Here is an 18,245-nt window from a genome sequence, read left to right as displayed (position 1 = left end):
TTTTGCTAGATGAGAAAATGAATTGTTCTACTTAATTCCATGAAACATTTGAGGATTCAACCTGTAGAAAAGATAGAATAAAATGTGGACAACCTGAAAGAAACAGAGCTCTGTAAGAGGAAAAAAGACCAAACTCCCCCCCTCAAAACAAACACACAAAGCAATTTTTCTAACTGGGGAGACCTTTTGACCTTTTCCTCACCACTCAGACACAATAGCAATAGCTGCTATATAAACCTTAGATGTTCTTCAGCTGCGCTCAACCAAAAGATATTTATTTTAGCTCAGAAAGGCTAGTGGTAAAAGAAGTTGGGGGATATTTTATCTACACGGTGATAAATTAACCTATGGATCGCTTCTCTAAGGGTAGCTCTAGGAATGACTAGGATGCAGAGGGATCCAGACGGACTTTTTGACCTCCTTTCTTAAGCTCCCTCCATGGTATTTGCTGGGCTTTTTCAAAGCTAAAAGGTTGGAGGACACAAAGCTTTATTCTCACATTTTAGTCTTGAGGCTAGAGAAGCTTCTGCATTTATGCTGTAGCAATGTTTGCCTCCAGTAAATCTGAAGTATGCTGGGCAGCTGTGGAAGGAGGGAGAAAAACAAAAAAGCCTTGTGTCTGAAACATTTGTGTTTGTGTGCATCCTACCCTGTACAGCTGGTCTGACTCAGCTCTGAGAAGATGCTGTGCAGCTGTTTCTCTGGAGCAATACCTGTGGGCAAACAGCAGCAGAGTCCAACATCTATGTACATCTTCCTGATCTCCAGAGTTCATTTTGTCCCTACTCTGTCATCTTTAATCATGAAGCATTAGGCTTTTTCTGACTGGATGTTCATGTGCATATGTTCAGAACTTACAGGGCCAATCGACCATTGTTCCAGTTTTCCTATTGATGTTTTTCTTGCAAATCAGAGCCCAGGGACTTGCCACAAGCCCAAATCCCATCTTTTGAAAATTGATTACTTCTTTCCTGGGACACTGTTTCTCTACCGCAATTGTCTAAGACTGGGTTTGGCTGGTGCAAACCGACTTCATCTCTTCTGTGAAGCTAAAACAGGATTTAGCCTGTGTACTGTGCAGCTCTGGCAAGTCAAGGCAGATGAGATGCCCTGCTCTGGGGCAACTCTGCTGCTGCCTAGAGAAAGTGGCCCCAAGTCCCAAGTGGCAGTAGCAGCTTGAAGAAGCTCAGAGAAGGAGGCTCTAGAGACTAAACCATCTCATTCCTGTTCTGATGAGCAATTCAGTGGGAAAGGCAGGGAATAAAGCAAAACAAACCAAAATAACCATACATTCCCATCTGAAGATGGGACCACTAGACAGCTACGCACTGAGATACCATGCAAATGGAAATAATTAAGCACTGGAACAGAATAGTGGAGATATCACCGGAATTATCAAAAGAATTTTTTGAGGAAAAACGAATGAATCCCCAATGCCTTGAGATTTGCTGTTCCAAAATAAAGAAATAATCCCCACAGAATAAATGGGGCTAACCCTAAGGTAGAATGGGATAAGGGTAAAATATTTCTCATGCTGGAAGGTTCCAAAATGTGTAAGGTAATCAATTTTTCAATAGTTCAAGAGTGGAAAAAAAAAAGCCTTATGGCGAATGAACCTTGAGAGGAAGAGCAGCAGAACCCAATTGGCTCCATGGCAGCAGACAGCCGTGACCCCTCTTCAAGCTGAAAGCCATATGGCTCAGAAATAAGTGGAAATAAATGACCGAGTCATTAGGATCCCAGTGGGGCATGCAGCAATCTCAAATGGCAACTGACCTCCCACCGTTTTACCCACTGATGTTGTCCACTGCTAGGAAGGAGTAAATCCAATGGCTGTGCAAAGTTGTGCATCTTCACACACACGTCTGTGCATACATAGAGTCTGTTAATACAAACTTTTAGACATACTGTGAATTCCAGAGCTTTTTATGAAGTTTCATATCAAAAGGGAAGTAGAGATGAAGCATCATAGGAAGGTCATTGCTGTGCGTGAGTGGAGAAGAGCGGTTGGGAACTCTGTTTGCCAGGCACAGCCACAGAAAGCCTCTGCCTATCACACGTGGCAAGGTGAGAGACAAATAATATAAGCTCCTTTCACCTTTCAAAAGAACCTTGTGATTGCTTTTTTAGCTAGATTATTCCACAGTCTTTGTACTCCTAAGGATTGCTTTTCTAATGAGGCAAGAAAGGTCAAAACAAATTAATAGCCAAGATAACAGTTATCAGTCTGATATAAATAAAGCAGCTTATAACGCTTGCAACACGCCACAATCTGCAACAGATAAAGGAGTCTAAAGCCAAAGGAGGGTTCAAAAGGAAGCCGATATTGGGAATATCTACGCTCTAACTTCTCTTTTTAAGATGAGCAAGCCACAGTTGCCGTCTGCAGTTGTCGCTGCTGAAGCCAGTGTTGCTGCTGAAGCTCAAGTAAGAATATCACTCACCCAGCACGGCTCAGCCATGGCTCAGATGTGATCCCACAAGCCTATGTGCATGTCCTCATACAACACGGACCATGTTTTTATCCTGTAAGTGATACCACAGTGCCAGCAAACACTGGGTAAGAGGTACCCTACAAAGCTCTCCCTTGCCCGCACGGTTGCTTTCCTCTTCCTCCCAAGACCCTGCTGTATCTTAACTCTGCAGACAGTTACATCACTACTTGTTTGCCTTTCTAACTCTCCAGACACCCAGATTCCTGTTTGTGAGTCTCCCAAAATGTCAAAGTGGCTCCTACCTGATGTGTTTGTGACCCCAAAATAATTTTGTAAGTTCTGCCTAAATTCCCTTGGGAACCTCGTTCAGTAAGGTACAGATCACATGTGCAGTAAGATATATGCCACGCACACAGACCCACACCCCCCTAACCCTCTTGAGAGGTGCCTCTGGAGCTTGGGTATGGAGAAGCTGAAGGCAACAGCCGAACCTCTGTCAGGGGTGAGTTTCAGGTACAAGCCCACTTTCAGCTCTTCCTGCTGATTAGATGCTATCCCAGGTGATGGGTTTTCATATTAATCATTTTCAGGATTCTAATTTCCTCCATGAATGCCATACACGTTTCAGGAGCTAAAATTTGCATTCCAAGCAAGGAGCCAGACAACCAGAAATGTAATTGCTACAGGACCTGATTTCCATTGCTGAAGTTCCTCATGGGAGCTTGGTCTCACAAGCCATGCTTTAGCGGAAGGACTCTGAAGTGCCCGTGTCATTGCTATCACTTTTGCAAAACCTTAGGCCTCCACCACTCCTATGAGTTTTAAAACCATCTAGCAAAATCAGTGATGTACATGTAGCAGCATAACTTCTGCTCTAATTGTTTAGCTTGTTTCCATACAGATACTAAATCTCTTTCACAATCGCCTCTCTTCACTGACGAATATTTTTCCACAGTAAATCATTCATTCTCAGCTACACACACTTCCAGGCTCCTCTTAGACATCCTGGATTGGGTTTTTTCCTTATATTTCAGGATCATTAAACATTTACAGTGACCACATGATGCCTTTTTTTTTTTTAACTGATAATTTATTTGAAACAGTAATGTGAGATACAGTAGAATACAAGTGGGAACCAGATAATCATGTATTATTTTATAATGTGTATTTCAGTAGATTATTCCAAATATTACATACGGAAATTTTAAGTCCTATAACATTAGTTCTGATACCATGGTGACTAAGCATTTCAACAATAAGCAGTCTTGTGGAAAAATTCATGTACACAGTTTACCGCATTTGTCCTAAATTACAGACTGCATTCAGTACGATTTAGATCATGTAAGTGGGTAACAAATAGTTCAGTCTATATTTGCATCTTGTCTATTTAGTAAGTCCTTGAGAAACTCAGATACACACAGGTTGATTTAAGATACAAAAAATTGTGCATGGTGTTTTCATCTCTCACCTTGGAAAGAAAGGTTCACAACGTAAAATTCTCACGTATTTTATTTAGATTAAAAATACTGGATGGTGTATAATATCCTGAATGTGTTACACAGATTGCAGGTAAAATGTTGCAGAGCACAGCAGCGACTGCTCTGCCACCAAGCACTAGAAAGGTGGAAATCTGAAGGCCATCTAGCTTTCTAAGCAAATACTGTGGCAATTATTAGTAATCAGAAATAAAACACATTTTGAAAAGCTCATATGCAAATACACGTGACAAGCCTAAACACTGCATGAGATGAGTCTCACTCCTGCTTCCACTGAATGATTGGAATACAGCTCCCAAATACTTCAACAGGAGAAGGGTTATGATGACAACTCAAATGCTGCAGGGTTTCTTTTTTCTTTTTTTTTTTCCCCTGAAAATAGTTAGAATTTGACTGATAAACTCCTCAGAGTTCATGCAACCCAAAACTTATTTGTGTGCCTCAGGGTAACCACCCTTAGCTTCCATCCTTCCTTCTCCGAAACCCAGTGTATAAATATTTTGAATGTGTTGGTTAAGATGCAAACATAGCGTTGGAAATAATCGTATCATCATGGAGGAGTGAGAGATTCATCCATGTGGTTTTTTAGGACCCCAGAATGACGACATGCCTGGCAGACTTCCTATGATACCCATCCATCATCATAAACAAAAGACATTTACTGTTTCCAACCCCAACCAATAAATACTTTAAGAGGACACCACATTATGTTATGAGGTGCAATTTAAAAGCTGAAGGCCTTTAGAACATAAATCTCAAACAGTATTAAAGTACATATTTTAAAATCATATTAAGGCAGAAGTATTTCCAATCCATAAAAAGGTCACGCTAGTCTATTATTTAACCAAATGTGACTATCGTGGAGTGATGATACCACTGCAAAACAACTTAGAGAAGCACACATCCCTGCAGGTCAAAGCTAAATCAAGTCCTAAGGGATGCTGAAGAGTGATGTTCCTTTACGTGGATGGTGATCTCTTGTAGTGGGGCAGAACTGGCTGTGATGACAGCCACTCCTTGCGATTTACTTTAGGGTGGGTCATAAACCTCAAGTCGAATGCATCTCTCTCCAGAATTAAGTATCTTGCTGAAAGTCTCTGATTTTGGAAAAAACACAGTGAAGTGCAAGAGAGAAGCCATCAGGCCCCAGAAAAGCTCAGGATCATTTCCACTGTAGTCCGTGACAAACTCTTCCGTGAGTCTTGTTCTGTGGGAGCAGGAGCAGACCTACCGTATCTTGCTTTCCTACTGATGCCCAATGGCATGGCAACAAGCTTTACTGTCTAGTGGTCTCTTTATTTTAGCTTCCCTTCTTTCACCTAATCTTTTCAGGAGTATCTTATCTCCGATACTCTCTTTGAGCGAGGAGTTCTCCTAGGACTGGTTCTGAGTGTTTGCCACACTTCATTAATAAAGTGTTTCAAGGAAAATATCCTCCTAACTGAGGTGGCTGGTGCTATGCTCGTGTTATGCTCACCTTGGCAGCAGAATCGGGCTGGCTGAGGAAAATGAAGCCATTTGTGTAAAGGACCCTTAAACATAAAATAAATCACAACTTCTTATTTAAATAACACAGTACCATGCAAAATTCACAAATTAAGAGCTTCTAAGGAGTGTCTTTAAATACAAAAATGCAAACCTTTGCTTAAAAATCCACCACTGCTATGTGTATTACTCTTTACTTTACCTGTTTAAGCCATGCAAAAGGTTTAATCAAAGTCTCCCTTTAACAAATACAGCATTTGAAGGGGGAAAAAAAAAAAAGGCAGAACAAATGCCTAGACAAAAAAACCCCACAAGTTTTGATCTTCCTCGCTGAATCTATTTAGCATGGTATTTACCCATCCGAGCAGAGGTATGCAGGGGTCTAAACACCACATCTGTGTTACCCTTCTCCAGGAGACTTAGTCCTTGCTGTGGGAAGGAGCTCTTATCTGCGATTTGACATTGGAGGTCTCTAACCATGCTCATGCCCTTGAACCGTGATGCTGTCACTGTGTCGGGGCACAGCTAAGGACAAACATCAGCTGTTTTACCAGACTCCACAGGCAGCCGCTGCTGTGATGCTGCAGCAGGTATGTGACGGGGAGCGTGTCTGGCGGGAGGGCTCACCTGTCGGGAGCGGGGCTGTCGCCGGGTCACCCAGGGAAGCCCTGTTCTGCGCCCGCATGTGCTACATGCTGTGCCTGGGTGGAATAAGGGAGAGATCATGGCCCAACTGCAAATGCGTGAAGGAGTCATGAATCTCATGCTCAACGCAGAGAGCTTGCGCCACACTAACAGGGTTTAAGAGAAGAAAAGTGTGAAACTAGGAAAATGAGTACGGCAGGACATGCTGGGACTATACAGTGCTGCAAGTTGGGATAGTAGAATTGCCCTTGGATCACAGTGCACAGATCTGAGGGTAGCAGTGGTTTATTATCTCATTAGAAACATCTAATTCCCTGTAATAAAGATTGCATGTAGAGTATGTCAAAGAACAGACAAGGCTATTACAACCCACAGTCAGGGCTAATGCTTTTTTCCCCCTCTTATTGCTAAATAGGCAGGAGCAGCATTTCAATTTCAAAATAAAAACTATATAATTACAGTAATAATACCATGCTACTGACTGCTCTGCAGCTGCATATTGTAAAACTCAAAGCCACTGATCAGAAACAAAAGCAGTAAGTCAGTAACAGCTTTTCAGAAATGTTCTGCTGGGGTGATTATGTCTGTCAAAATACTTCTATACGGGAAAGACTGATTACTGAACATATTCCATGTCCCTTTCCCCCTAAAAAACCCTGCAAGCACTTGCATCTTTTCCTAACAACAGATAAAGAAATCTTTGCCAGAGGTGTAATTAAGACTATATGAACACTGGAACAAGCACGCATCCCATTCAAATAGTTAGGCATCAGTTACAACAAAAAGCCAGCAGCAGTCATATTTTTATCATCCGTTATAAAAAAATATTTCCCAATCAGTGTTTCAATACAGTTAAAAGTTAAAAACCCTCTACATTACTAATAAATTAAAAACCCCATATCTTCAACCATCTTGTAAGAAAGTAGGTAAGTAATTTAAACCTTTAGTTTACATAAATTAGCACAGAAATGTGTATTTGAACAAGTGCACTGAAAACAGATATGCCTTCTTTTCTTGTGGTATCTCTTATTTGAGTTATTAAGTAACAGGAAAGCCTTTATATTCTTTGCATGACCTTGAGAGTCTGCTAACACTAAGTGGTCAATAGTCAAACCCCAGGAGAATGTTTCACCAGATAGACAATGACAAGAGGGAGCATGAAGTACAGTCAAATGCTTTGCAGCCTTATTACAGTAGACTTGAACATTCAATTTCAGCGTATTTACTCTCGGGAAGGGATGAAGGTAATATCTTTATACTGCAAATCACATGAGTGAAATTTGATGGGTTGATTGATTTTTTTTTTTTAAACCTATTAAAGTATCATTTTTTCAGAGGTAGTTTGCAAAGCAATAGTGATGTACAGGAGTGGAAACAATACTCCTTTGCTTGACTGTGGATAAAACTCTTAAATACTGTTGGTGCTGTCCCTGAACCTCGCAGAGAACGCTTAATGGACAAGATGTTCTAATCGGAGCTGACAACAGCCAATTAAGTGTCAGAAGAACAATCTGATAAGTAGGTCTTCACGTCTATAGGCATTTCCTGATATGTCTTAACTGTCAATCTGAATGTTAAACATCTCTATCTTTATCTCATTATTGACTGATTTATTAAAGGAGAATGCTTTCATCTCTTTTTTTGACTTTGGGGTTGCTCCAGAAAGAAGGAAAGGAAAATTCTAGGAACAACTCCTAATTTGCAATAATAGATGGGGAATCCTAATTATAGCAAAGTCCTAATCTTCCAACTGAGCAGGTGTATGGTTTGGTGACACCACTACCATGCAGCTGCCCACACCACACCTTTTAAGAAATGTAGATGCTCAGTCTAGAGGAGATCTGTTTCTTTAATAGGTGGAAGGATATCTGTGGACGTGCTAACAGGCTGCTCTCTGCTTTCAGTGCTTCTTGCTAGTCATACAGAAGACAACACCTCGCTGGATGGATCTCTTCCCTTCTTGTCCTCACCCCTGTCGATATCAATCACATGAACTATACCGGGCTTCAGGATCAGGTCATCGGTCTCTACATGGCTCCTGTTATCGTCCACCTCGATGTACTTCCCTTTGGATGGCTGCGTAGCTTTACTGAAGACATCTTTAAACCGGCGCTTGAGTTCAATGTCTGGGCAATAGACGTACTCATAAAGAGCACCAGCAAGGACTGCTCCTATTATTGGTCCCACCCAATACACCTGCAAAAAGAGGTGGAAAAAAGACAGACATTGAGCTCTAGAGCAAATAAAGCAGCCAGGGTCTCAGAGAAAAGCATGTCACTACAGGCTTCACCCAGAAGTTTCTGCACAATGCCCTGGCCCACTTGTTAAAACCAACTCTCCAGAAATGCATGGTCACGTAGTTCCCTGGCTGTCATGAACTGGGATGAAATCTGCCATCACACCAGTTTATGAGGCAGAGAAGTGTAACTACCATAGGTTTCACAGATGGTGACCTGGAGCTCAGCAATTAAGTGACTGCTCTAAAATCACATATGAAGTTGGTTAAAAGGCAGTTTCTTAGGCAGTTAATGGCATTAGTGTTAGATAATTTTTTTTTCTTTCTGCCTCCTCCCAGTCTCTCTCTCACATCTTTTCACCCCCTTCAGAAATACTCCCTAGTCACCTTGAATCCAGTCATCTAAACCACCTCGCGTCCGTGGGTGCAGCTGTTCCCTAGAAACTCCTCTCGTGACAGCATTTAGGGAGTGGACCCCACGGAGCAGAGGAGAAGAGGGACCTATGCTGACGTGTCAGTGAGGCAGAGTTACTACTTCCCTGATGACTGAACAAGATTTCAGACTACACGTCTGGTTAGCAATGTTCTGGGGCAGACCGGCTGAGCAGCAGTGAAGCTATGGACACGTCCCATGGACAGACACACAGACATCCTCTCTCGCTGTCCCACCTCCTCCTGTTAATAGAAGGCAGCTTTTTTGGCCTCTTTATGGGAGATTTAACTTTTTTTTTTTAAATTTGTCCAATAAGATAAAAGTACAGGTTCTTCATCATCCTTATTTGGATCAACCATAGCTATAACATTTCTTGAGACAAAAAAGGCCACAGATCCTGGTGGAGTCACGTATGACTTGTCAAATACAGCTCTGTAGTCACATAAAACATAGAGTTGCTCTGGCATAGCGTTGCTTTTAAACTAGCAGGGGTAAGATGATTGAGAAGCAGGTCCACATCTTCAAAGAGAAATAGTTTTGTCAAGTTTTATTGATCCACCTCTTTCCAAGAGGCCTCCTCTAAATTTTCATCGCTCAATGCCAGCTGTAGACAACATATATAGACTGTCTGCAAGATGACACACAAAATAAACACCAATGTAGAAAAAACCTGATTTTCTTTCTGCATTTTCACCCAAGGTGACAATGAACTTTTGAGGAAACAAAACCTTTCCTAGTGTATACACAAACAGTTCTACTTCAGTATTTCAGACTCACATTTCCAAAAGAAACCAAATTTGGCTTCTGATCCCGCAGAATCCAACAAGCAGTCACCTACCTGATGATCTAATTTGAATAAGCAAATACAACCGACATACACAACTTTGTAGGGTACCTATCCATTTCAGTATGACATGCAGCGGTTCTGCAACATTAGCAGGTGGAGAAGCCCACGGGCTTCTGTCAATGGCATGCCAATGTCACTGCTCTGGAGGAGGACAAAAGGCCGTCGTTCCAAGTGACCAGGACAGTAGCTGAGCTTCTCCTAAAAGTTTCTCCATGGTACATTTGTTTATTGTTTATAGCCTTAGTTATAAATTACAGGCTCCCTCAGAGTATGGATAATTAATCTTGTGAAAAACTACAGCAGTTTTTCGTACGAACAAGCCATTCACTGATCACTGGGTAAATCTGCCTCAATAGGATAACTCTTGGGAACAAAGTTACACATGGTATTGTGTTTGCAGAATTGGAGCCTTAGGGCCTGAAGACAATGCTATTTCTGTTATTAGCTGCAGTGGGAGCAATGTGGGCTTCGTAGTTTAAAAATCAAGAAAATCCTTATATGCACTGTAATATGCAGCTCTTACAGTTAGCATTGAAAGTGTTCCTAGGACTGCTTTAATTAGGTGAGGCCGAGCTGCCATCCATCTCTCCCTTATAAAATGTGCATTGGTTTTTAATAGTGGGATGCCACAGAAAACGACTGCATCATTCACAATCTGTTTATAAATTGTCTCCTGCACAAATACTCCTAGTTAAGCTGATGCTTTCAAATTGAAGCAGGTAACATCTGGTCTGGTCTGCAAAGACCAGGTTGCACCCCCTTCATCTCTCACTGCGGGCATTTGCCGAGGCAGGTTCTCCCCTGGGAACCAGATCACAGAGGGTCCCTGCTCTCATTTTATACATCTGCCCCAGTTTGCTGCAGAACCAGGTGAAACGTGAAGCTGACAGAATTACTTCCATAACTTCTCACCAGCGTGACTGGGGGGTTTGCAATCCGCCTCGGAGGATTTTTCTTTCTAGCAGTTCAGTTCTTTCAGTCTCGCTGGATTGCTTTTTTTTTCTTTGGTTTTGAACTTTTTGTATGATTTCCTTTCTACCCCAGCTACTACCTCCACAAAGCAGCCCCTGAATAGCAAGACGCTATTCCAACGCGCTGCATACTGCACTGCAGTCCTAGGCGAGGAGCTTAGTTACACCAAAGCTTGTGGCAGGTCAGCGCCTGTCTTCTTCAGTGATGGTCTCTATGGGACGTACGGGGATAGATAACTAAAAGCAAACGATGTATGAAAAATCCCGATAGCTGTTTGTCGCTGTGGTGGAGGAAGCATGAAAGCAGAGTTACCCATTGGTTTTCCCATCTCCCCATGATGACAGCAGGTCCAAATGATCGAGCGGGGTTCATACTGGCACCGGTGTAATTGATCTAAAGCAGAGACAAATTATTACCTGTTATTGAAGTCTTGAAGATAGTTATTCCATTTCTGCTAGTCCTTTACTATGGGGACACCCTGGTTTTGCATGGCTTCTAATCTTGACAGCAAGTATTGTCACTCTCCTAAGTCTTATCACAAAATTAACAAAGTCATCACATAAACAGGCAGAAAACCTCTGATGCAACACCTTACCCAAGGGGACCCTCCTGCTACTCCACAGGGGTTTGGCGTGGATCCATAAAGAATATAGCAGCTACATAGCTATAGCAGCTATAAAGGCCACAGAAGTTTCCATTTACTTCTGAAGTAGTCATAAAGGGACAAGGGGTCTATTTTTCAAAGAGAAGCCATTAACTTACAGCAAATAAATGTCCAATTGCAACAGAAAATCCAATTGCTAAAGCTACTGAACCAGTGACATCACTTCGTTTTGAATCACAGCTGGCAAAAATAGTAAAAACCAGCTGGAATGTAATTATCAACTCCACCAGGAGTCCATGGCCAGCGGAAAGATCCCCATGTACCTGGAAGAAGGGAAAGAAACACCGGAGATGAAACAAAGATGATTTGTAAATCAGAAAGCCACCACATACACTAATTGTATTTCAATGAAAGGTATTTCTAAGTAGTACGCAGTGAAAGACAACAATGAAATTTAGAGGTACAGGTCCCCCACACTTTTCTCCCCCCCCTTTCTTTTTTAATTTTTTTTTTTATTTTGAGAACCATGGAAAATTACCGCTGGACTGAGAACAGAAGGCTTAACAGTAACATCCAAAAAGAACTTCAAAGTTAGACTGCAGAAGTATAGTTTATTTTTACACAGGGATTTGCAAATGCTGCACTTCCCCTTCACCATTTTTTTTCTTGGGAGCACTGTAATTTACTATTCAATTATAAATTCATTAATTAGCCCTGACTTAATTAATTTAAATTTCAATTAAAAATTAAGCAGTGTGCGGCTCAAGTGCATTTTTAATAAGTCCTGCAACAGGGCTAACTGATGGCATTCCTTATTAGTTTAGAACAAAGCTGAAATCTAAGCCACAATCTATTTCAAAAGTATGTCATTTTAAATTGATGTTTTTTCAACCCCCATCATAATGGCATAGAATTAATTTCCCCCTCCCCAGCCCATATAAAAATGGCATTTCACACATATATTATTTAAATTTTGTATGTAAATTAACATTACCTGCTGACATCAGATTTGGGGAAGTTCTGGGAAAGAGAACTTCTATAAAAAGAACAGCTATAGATATTACGCTGCATAAACCAATCCTAAGGAGAGCTGTAAGCCCTGTCTAGATGTTGTAAATAAACCAGCAAGCTCTTAAAACCTCTCTATTCTGCGTGACACTGATTATATTTTCTTAGGCTCTAAGCTAGTCTAGTTCAAGAGCCGGAGGAGAAGTGATTACCGCAGTGACTCCCAGGCCTCCCACCACGCTTGGGGGTGTGACGAGGTAAAGGATGCCTGCGCCCACGATGGCTCCCAGGCACTGGGCAAGAATGTAGAAGACGGACTTGGCGAGGCTGATCTTCCTCGTGCAGACCATTGCCACAGTCACAGCAGGGTTAATGTGGCCTCCGCTGATGTGTCCAAAGCACTGCACCATGGTTGCAATGCTGAGTCCAAAGCAGAGGGAGATAAGGACCATGTCTACAGGCAGGGGCTTCTCTGCTCCACCCCAGTTGATCGTGGAGCCGAGGCTGAGGAGGACAAAAATGAGCATGGCCAAAAATTCTGCCGAAACGGCTTTCCAGAAGGGCTGAGTCCAGACTCCTTTGAACGCCACCATGATGCTCTCACACTTACACAGACGTCCACACTTACTGAAAAGGAAAACAAAGCTTCATCAGAAGTCACCAAATGAGCCTTATGCTCTCCTGTTAGGGGGTTGCTATCCAGCAGACTTTGGAGAGAAGGCGGCAATGCTGAGTATCCTTGGGCTGGGACAAACACAGACTGCACTCTCAGAGAAGGCTGCCCTTAAAACATGACCAGTGTTCGAGTGTCACAGGGTAATTAATCACCCCTTGCGATGAGTCTGTCTGTATAACTTCAGTTCACAAAAAGCAACCTCTGTATCTTTTGAAATAAGTGAGTATGAAAACAAGTGCATTCTCCTACACTAGCTGACTTCTGCCTGACTTAGAGTCTGTACAGCCCTACCACTTCCAGTGGCCTGTTGACCATCATGCTCATTAAATCAGTGGGTATCCTCTTTTTCTAAGCAAATCTGTACTTTTCACAAAGCAGGTACGATACTGCTTGTTATTGAATTATCTTAGTCGAACCCTAATGGTTTTGACAGCAGTGTGGTGTTGGGAGGTTGCCCTGGGAGCTATAAGAGAAAGTCTATTTGTTTGAACACTCACACAGACCAATATTTCAATTTATATTTATGCAAAGAGCAGTTTCTTCACTGTGGGTGTAGGGTAAAAATTGAATTCAGCCAGGAGAATAGATGCAATCCTAAATTCTGACCTTTAAATCAATCATGCAATCAATAAAGTACTTTCTTTTGGCTAAGGGTGCCAAGTAAGCTGTGGAATAGAGCAATATTTTCTGTATGTGTGGTGTGTAGAACTCTGTGGGGCAAAGAAAGAAGTGTCTTGATTTTCCTCGCTGTCTGGAGATGCTATTTGTTAGTCTACACTGCCTTCCCGATGAGTTACAATTTTGCTAGATGTTCAGATACCTATGAAAGTGGGTCACCAAAGAAAAGTTATTTGTGGTATTAATAAATTAGGAGAATAAGCCAAAAGGGAAGCATTTTAATGAGTTTCTAAGGAATGCTAACAAGATTCTTCTCTAAAAACAAAAGCAAAAAACCCTCCAACTCCTCCAAAAAGTAGAAAACAAAAGAAATTCAGCTGCCACATTTGGGAACAGAATTTCAAGTGGAAGATGGATGAATTTATGCTCAGTTATCTAAGGTAACTGAGCTACAATGCATATTTCATACCACTTACATCACAAAGAAGCATAAAAGGCATGTCTGCCCTTTTCAAGTTATTGTAAGAGGAATGGCCCATGAATTTCTTAACAGTTGCAGTGAGTTAGGGAAAGGCAATTTAATCCTGCGACTGGAGCAAATAATTTGTTTCCCTGTCTCATTTCTGATGCTAATTTACTGCGTATTTTGGATAGGTCATTTGAACTCTATCTCAGTTCTCTAGACTGTCAGATGAGAACCAGAATTACATTATCTCCTGCAAATGGTTGTTGTAAAGGGCTTGTGAAGTGATCTGAGAGACTTGAGTGGGACTTGAGCTCTGCTAGAGGATTGAAGCCAGAACCTCAAAAGAGAACAAAGCCATCCCCAAAATCTTCCAAACTCGAGAGAAATGGAAAGATGTTTTTGTAAGATCTCATATTAACAGTCAGTTAATGACCAACTATCTAGACTAGACTTTTTGTTCAAAATGGCTCCAAAATCATTGCCTCCCCCAATGCTGAAGCTCACAGGTATTTGGTCGTCCTTACCTTTGAACCGTATGCCCAGATTCTCACTGAAACCTAAAGACTTACCTCTGACACTCTTACTACTTCCTCACTAATAATTTATTTTAGTGGCCTGAGTAAGACAGAGGTGCTATATCCATACTGAGAAAAGCTCATTTCCCCAGGGCATGTCCTAGGAGAACATTTCATGTAGGGATGAAGCATACCCTGAAGCCCATTGAAAAGAAACCTGGATGCACAGACAAGGGAAGTGGCACTCATCCACCCTTTCACCCCCAGCGCAGCTGGGATGCAACCTGGATTTCCCTGAGCTTTCGCTTGCTAAGCAAAATGCAAGCCCTGGTGTCATATTCCAGACTTCTGCAAAATTTCCAACCACTAAGGGCACTATGGAGGGAATGTAGGTTTTTGGAGCATGGGGGAGAGAGGTATGGTGACTCCTGACTTCTTTGTCCGAGTATGCCTGATCATCTCTTTCTGTACGCAGAGAATAGCGAGATCTGCAAATTAGTTACATTCCTTCATCCTGTAGAAGTGGACAGAAAAGGGTGTTTGTATTAAAATTGTCCAGTTAGCTTCCCTCTAGTTGTGGAACATCTTGGAAGAACATATTAAGAGTCAGTTTGTGTGCACGTGCACGCATGTGTGCAGGAGAGAGACAGGGAGGATCCAGATCACACCTTCTACTGAACTGCTGATGGGCCTGTCTAGAAGGAGGCTACCAGTTATTAAGGGCAGATCTCATACTGCTTCTCCAGCTGAGACCACGACCAATCAATTCAGTCAATATTATTTATAGCCCTGAAAATGCAAAAATGCTGCGTGCAAGCCAAAAGCATAACTCAAACACAGAAGCTTGCTCATCAACATAAAGAAAGCTTCTGTTCTTCTAAAACAGCATGCTACATGGAAAAAAATCAAAATGGTAGAACTACACTGTCAGCCATATTTTGACAGTTAATGATCTAAACATCTATTTTTAATGCACACATGTTTTTCTGAAGCAGTTTGTTTTTCTATGATTTCAACACCCAGCAAAATGCCCAGCTGTCATGGCCAAATTTTTCTTTCAAACTGCACACCTTTCTTCCCCACAGCAAAAAAACCCTACAAATGTTAATGAAAGCTTAATACTGTGTTGAGTCCTGAGTCCAGGTTTTCACTTAAATCCAAAGGCTATCAGCAACTTAGAAATCAACACCATCTCCAACATCCACTATTTTTTCAGCATGCAGTTAATTTAAAGGCTTCAGATGAGACAGAGTGATGGCTGTGCCAGGTCTGAAACCGACACATGACTTTCCAGCAGATAAGATTTGCCATCAAAGCTGCAAAACAATTTTTGGAGCAGTTCTTGTTCATGGTTGTCTTAGATAAATATAAAATACAAGAGAAAAACAGAAAGACAATTTCTTGTTATGGTCACACATTAATTTCACATGTGGCCACACTTGAAATGCTCTGGTCTGGACTACAAGATTACACAGAGGACTGTGCCTGGGAGGATGCAAGGTGGGTTTTTACAGGTCACGCTGCCATCAGGGCTGCAAGCACGATTACGGCTTCAAAGCCGTAACAATATAAATAACAACAAAGGCTTCAGTACAGAAGTCAAACGGTATTTTTAAAATTCTTCCTTTTCTAACTACTATCGTTTCAAGGAGCAGAGCAAACAGCCTGGACACGGGCTTGCAGCCAGCCACTCCACACAACACCGCTGTCGCACAGAAGTTTTGTGCGTGCGGCAGCTATTTACAGTGGCATCTCTGCAGCAAACCCAGCTACTGTGCGCTGGCACAGCCAGCTGTAGCTCAAATGGACATCAGGCACCCGCTTGCCAACTTGGGGGGAGGAGGGGGACAGGCTACGGTTCCCAAACAAATGCACTATCGCAGGGCTTGCTTATAACCATTTCGCCTCATTTTCCAATACGATGTTGAATGAGCGACTGACATGGATAGCTACAGGAGGTGGGAAGGGAAGGCTTGGGAGTCCAGCAGCACAGCTTTTTGGCTGTGCGGGAGCTGGGCTTTCTGCACACACGCCTCTCCGTCGCAGGACCACAAGTGGTGAACAAAACAAAGTTTTAGGGTGCGGAAAAGAAGGGGGTTTGCCACCCTCTGCCCCCCTTCGCACCTCTGGTGTTAAAACCCAAGGACGACCGACAGGCTCCGTTAGCGCCTTCGGGGAGGGAGAGCCCGGCGCCCGCGGAGCCCGGTGCTCTGGAAGCCATCCCTCGGTGCAGAACGCCGGGCAAAGGCAGCTCGCAGCACCCCGAGCCCCCCGCCGGCGCAGCGAGGGCGACCCGGCAGCGCACTCCTCCCGGGGACGCACAACCGGGGGGGTCCCCGCGGACCCGGAGAAGGGGCGCCCCTCCCGCAGCCGCGCACCCCCCTCCCCTCTTCCCCAAAGCTTTCCCATAGAGTCACCTTCGGTTTGGATGGGCCGCCCCCTCCCTCCCTACGCGCCCCGCCGCGCACTCACCCGCGGCGCGGAGCGGCCGCTCCGTCGCTCATGCCTCCCCGGCGGGCGCGGAGCCGCGGCAGCGCGGGCGCGGGGGAGCGGCGCTGGCCGGGGTGGGCGCGGGGCGCGGGGCGGGGGGGTGGCGCGGCTCCCGACCATGCGGCCGGCCAGCGCCGCGCTCCCCTACCTGCTGCTCCCGGCGGGCGAAGGGTGCTTGAGCAACTGCCGCCGGAGCACCGGCTGCGGGTCAGTCGCGATCATGTGAATATGCAGATTAATTCAGGGGGGTCGCGGCTGCTTGTTAAAAGAAGCAGCCAGGGCCGAAGCAAGCCCCCGTGCTTCTGCAGAGGGGGCTGCACAGCATTGGGAAGGACTCAAAGGTTTCTCGGTTTCTTCTCTCCCACATGCTGTATTGAAGGAAAAAAAGTCTAAGCAACTCTGCAGCCAGGGAGCTTTATCCTTCTAAAATGCCTGTTAGTACCTTACTAGAACTCTACTGGTTACAAAAGGGGCAAAGTGTTTTCATTTGTTGGAAGTTGCTAAATTCAACAAAGTTTTGCCTAGTGTGGAAAGCCAATGGAGCCCACTGAAAAGAACTTGTTGAAATTAGACCATGATGCTGGTGAGGGAATTCAGATGGTCCCCACCTTGAGAAGAACCCAATGACTCTACAGCATGAAAACAATCCAATGAAAAAACAGCCCTTCACGTAATCAGAAAAAAACCAAGGTTGCGTAAGTTTCCAGGCACAATTATTTTGTTAGAGAATGCATAGAAACTGTCACTTGACAAAGACAGGGTGAAAATGGAACAAAATATCTAGAAAATCCTTTTTTTCCAGTGGCTTAGACCTTTGCATGCAATAAAAGAATCTGTGCATAAGTTATATAGAAAACATTTTAAGGGACATGTTCAAGTGTTCAACAAGGTTAAAATAGCATGCACAAAGAAACTACATCTACTGCCATGCATCCATGCAGCAACAGAGAAAGAATCAAAGTTTGTCATGATGATCAGCCAGCCTTTACGGGACACACTGTACCAGATAATCCTTCTGACCATTAGAAAACAGTGCAAGATCTGAAGAACTACTTCGGGCATGGAAACCATGGACCAGAAAGTTCTCTCTTAGCTTCTGCTAAGAGATTGTAGGTAATAATTTACACCAGTGAAAAGCAAGTATAACATGTAACACTATCAACTCAGGATGCCCTGGACAAATTTGTACACACAGCAATAAAAAAGTCATGCCTGTGTGTTAAATACTTACCGATCACCGTTTATGGTAAATGCAGGTGATCATAAAGCACAAATGTAGGTGTTTCTCTCACGTTTGCCTGCTCTTCCCCTAAAGCTGT

The 18,245-nt window shown here is 43.2% G+C and overlaps 1 protein-coding gene across 2 annotated transcripts; it reads right to left on the bottom strand.

Annotated features, from left to right (window-relative positions):
* Positions 1-3,515: 3,515 nt before the first annotated feature.
* On the bottom strand, positions 3,516-17,317 carry AQP4 (aquaporin 4). Of its 2 annotated transcripts, none has more exons than XM_075141932.1 (5): positions 17,075-17,317; positions 12,374-12,788; positions 11,312-11,476; positions 10,862-10,942; positions 3,516-8,257 (listed from the first exon to the last, which is right to left on the bottom strand). In XM_075141932.1, exons 1-5 carry the CDS (start codon positions 17,146-17,148, stop codon positions 7,979-7,981), a joined length of 1,014 nt encoding a protein of 337 aa, XP_074998033.1. In that variant the 5' UTR covers positions 17,149-17,317; the 3' UTR covers positions 3,516-7,978. The 2 variants fall into 2 exon arrangements, with proteins under 2 accessions (XP_074998033.1, XP_074998034.1); XM_075141933.1 differs by having other exon boundaries at positions 16,909-17,101.
* Positions 17,318-18,245: the final 928 nt, after the last annotated feature.

Source organism: Calonectris borealis, chromosome 2 (genome assembly GCF_964195595.1).
Source record: "Calonectris borealis chromosome 2, bCalBor7.hap1.2, whole genome shotgun sequence".
Taxonomy (NCBI): Eukaryota; Metazoa; Chordata; class Aves; order Procellariiformes; family Procellariidae; genus Calonectris; species Calonectris borealis.
The sequence above is the reverse complement of the archived record's forward strand: the minus strand, read 5'-3'. Positions and strand labels throughout refer to the sequence as shown.

Excerpts from the sequence above, each read along its gene's own strand:
- AQP4 (XM_075141932.1), bottom strand. The coding sequence starts at position 17,148 with ATGATCGCGACTGACCCGCAGCCGGTGCTCCGGCGGCAGTTGCTCAAG. Across the intron at positions 12,789-17,074 it reads TCGCCCGCCGGGAGCAGCAG|TAAGTGTGGACGTCTGTGTA; the intron begins GTAGGGGAGCGC and ends TTTCCTTTTCAG. Across the intron at positions 8,258-10,861 it reads GGAGATGGGAAAACCAATGG|GTGTATTGGGTGGGACCAAT; the intron begins GTAACTCTGCTT and ends CTCTTTTTGCAG.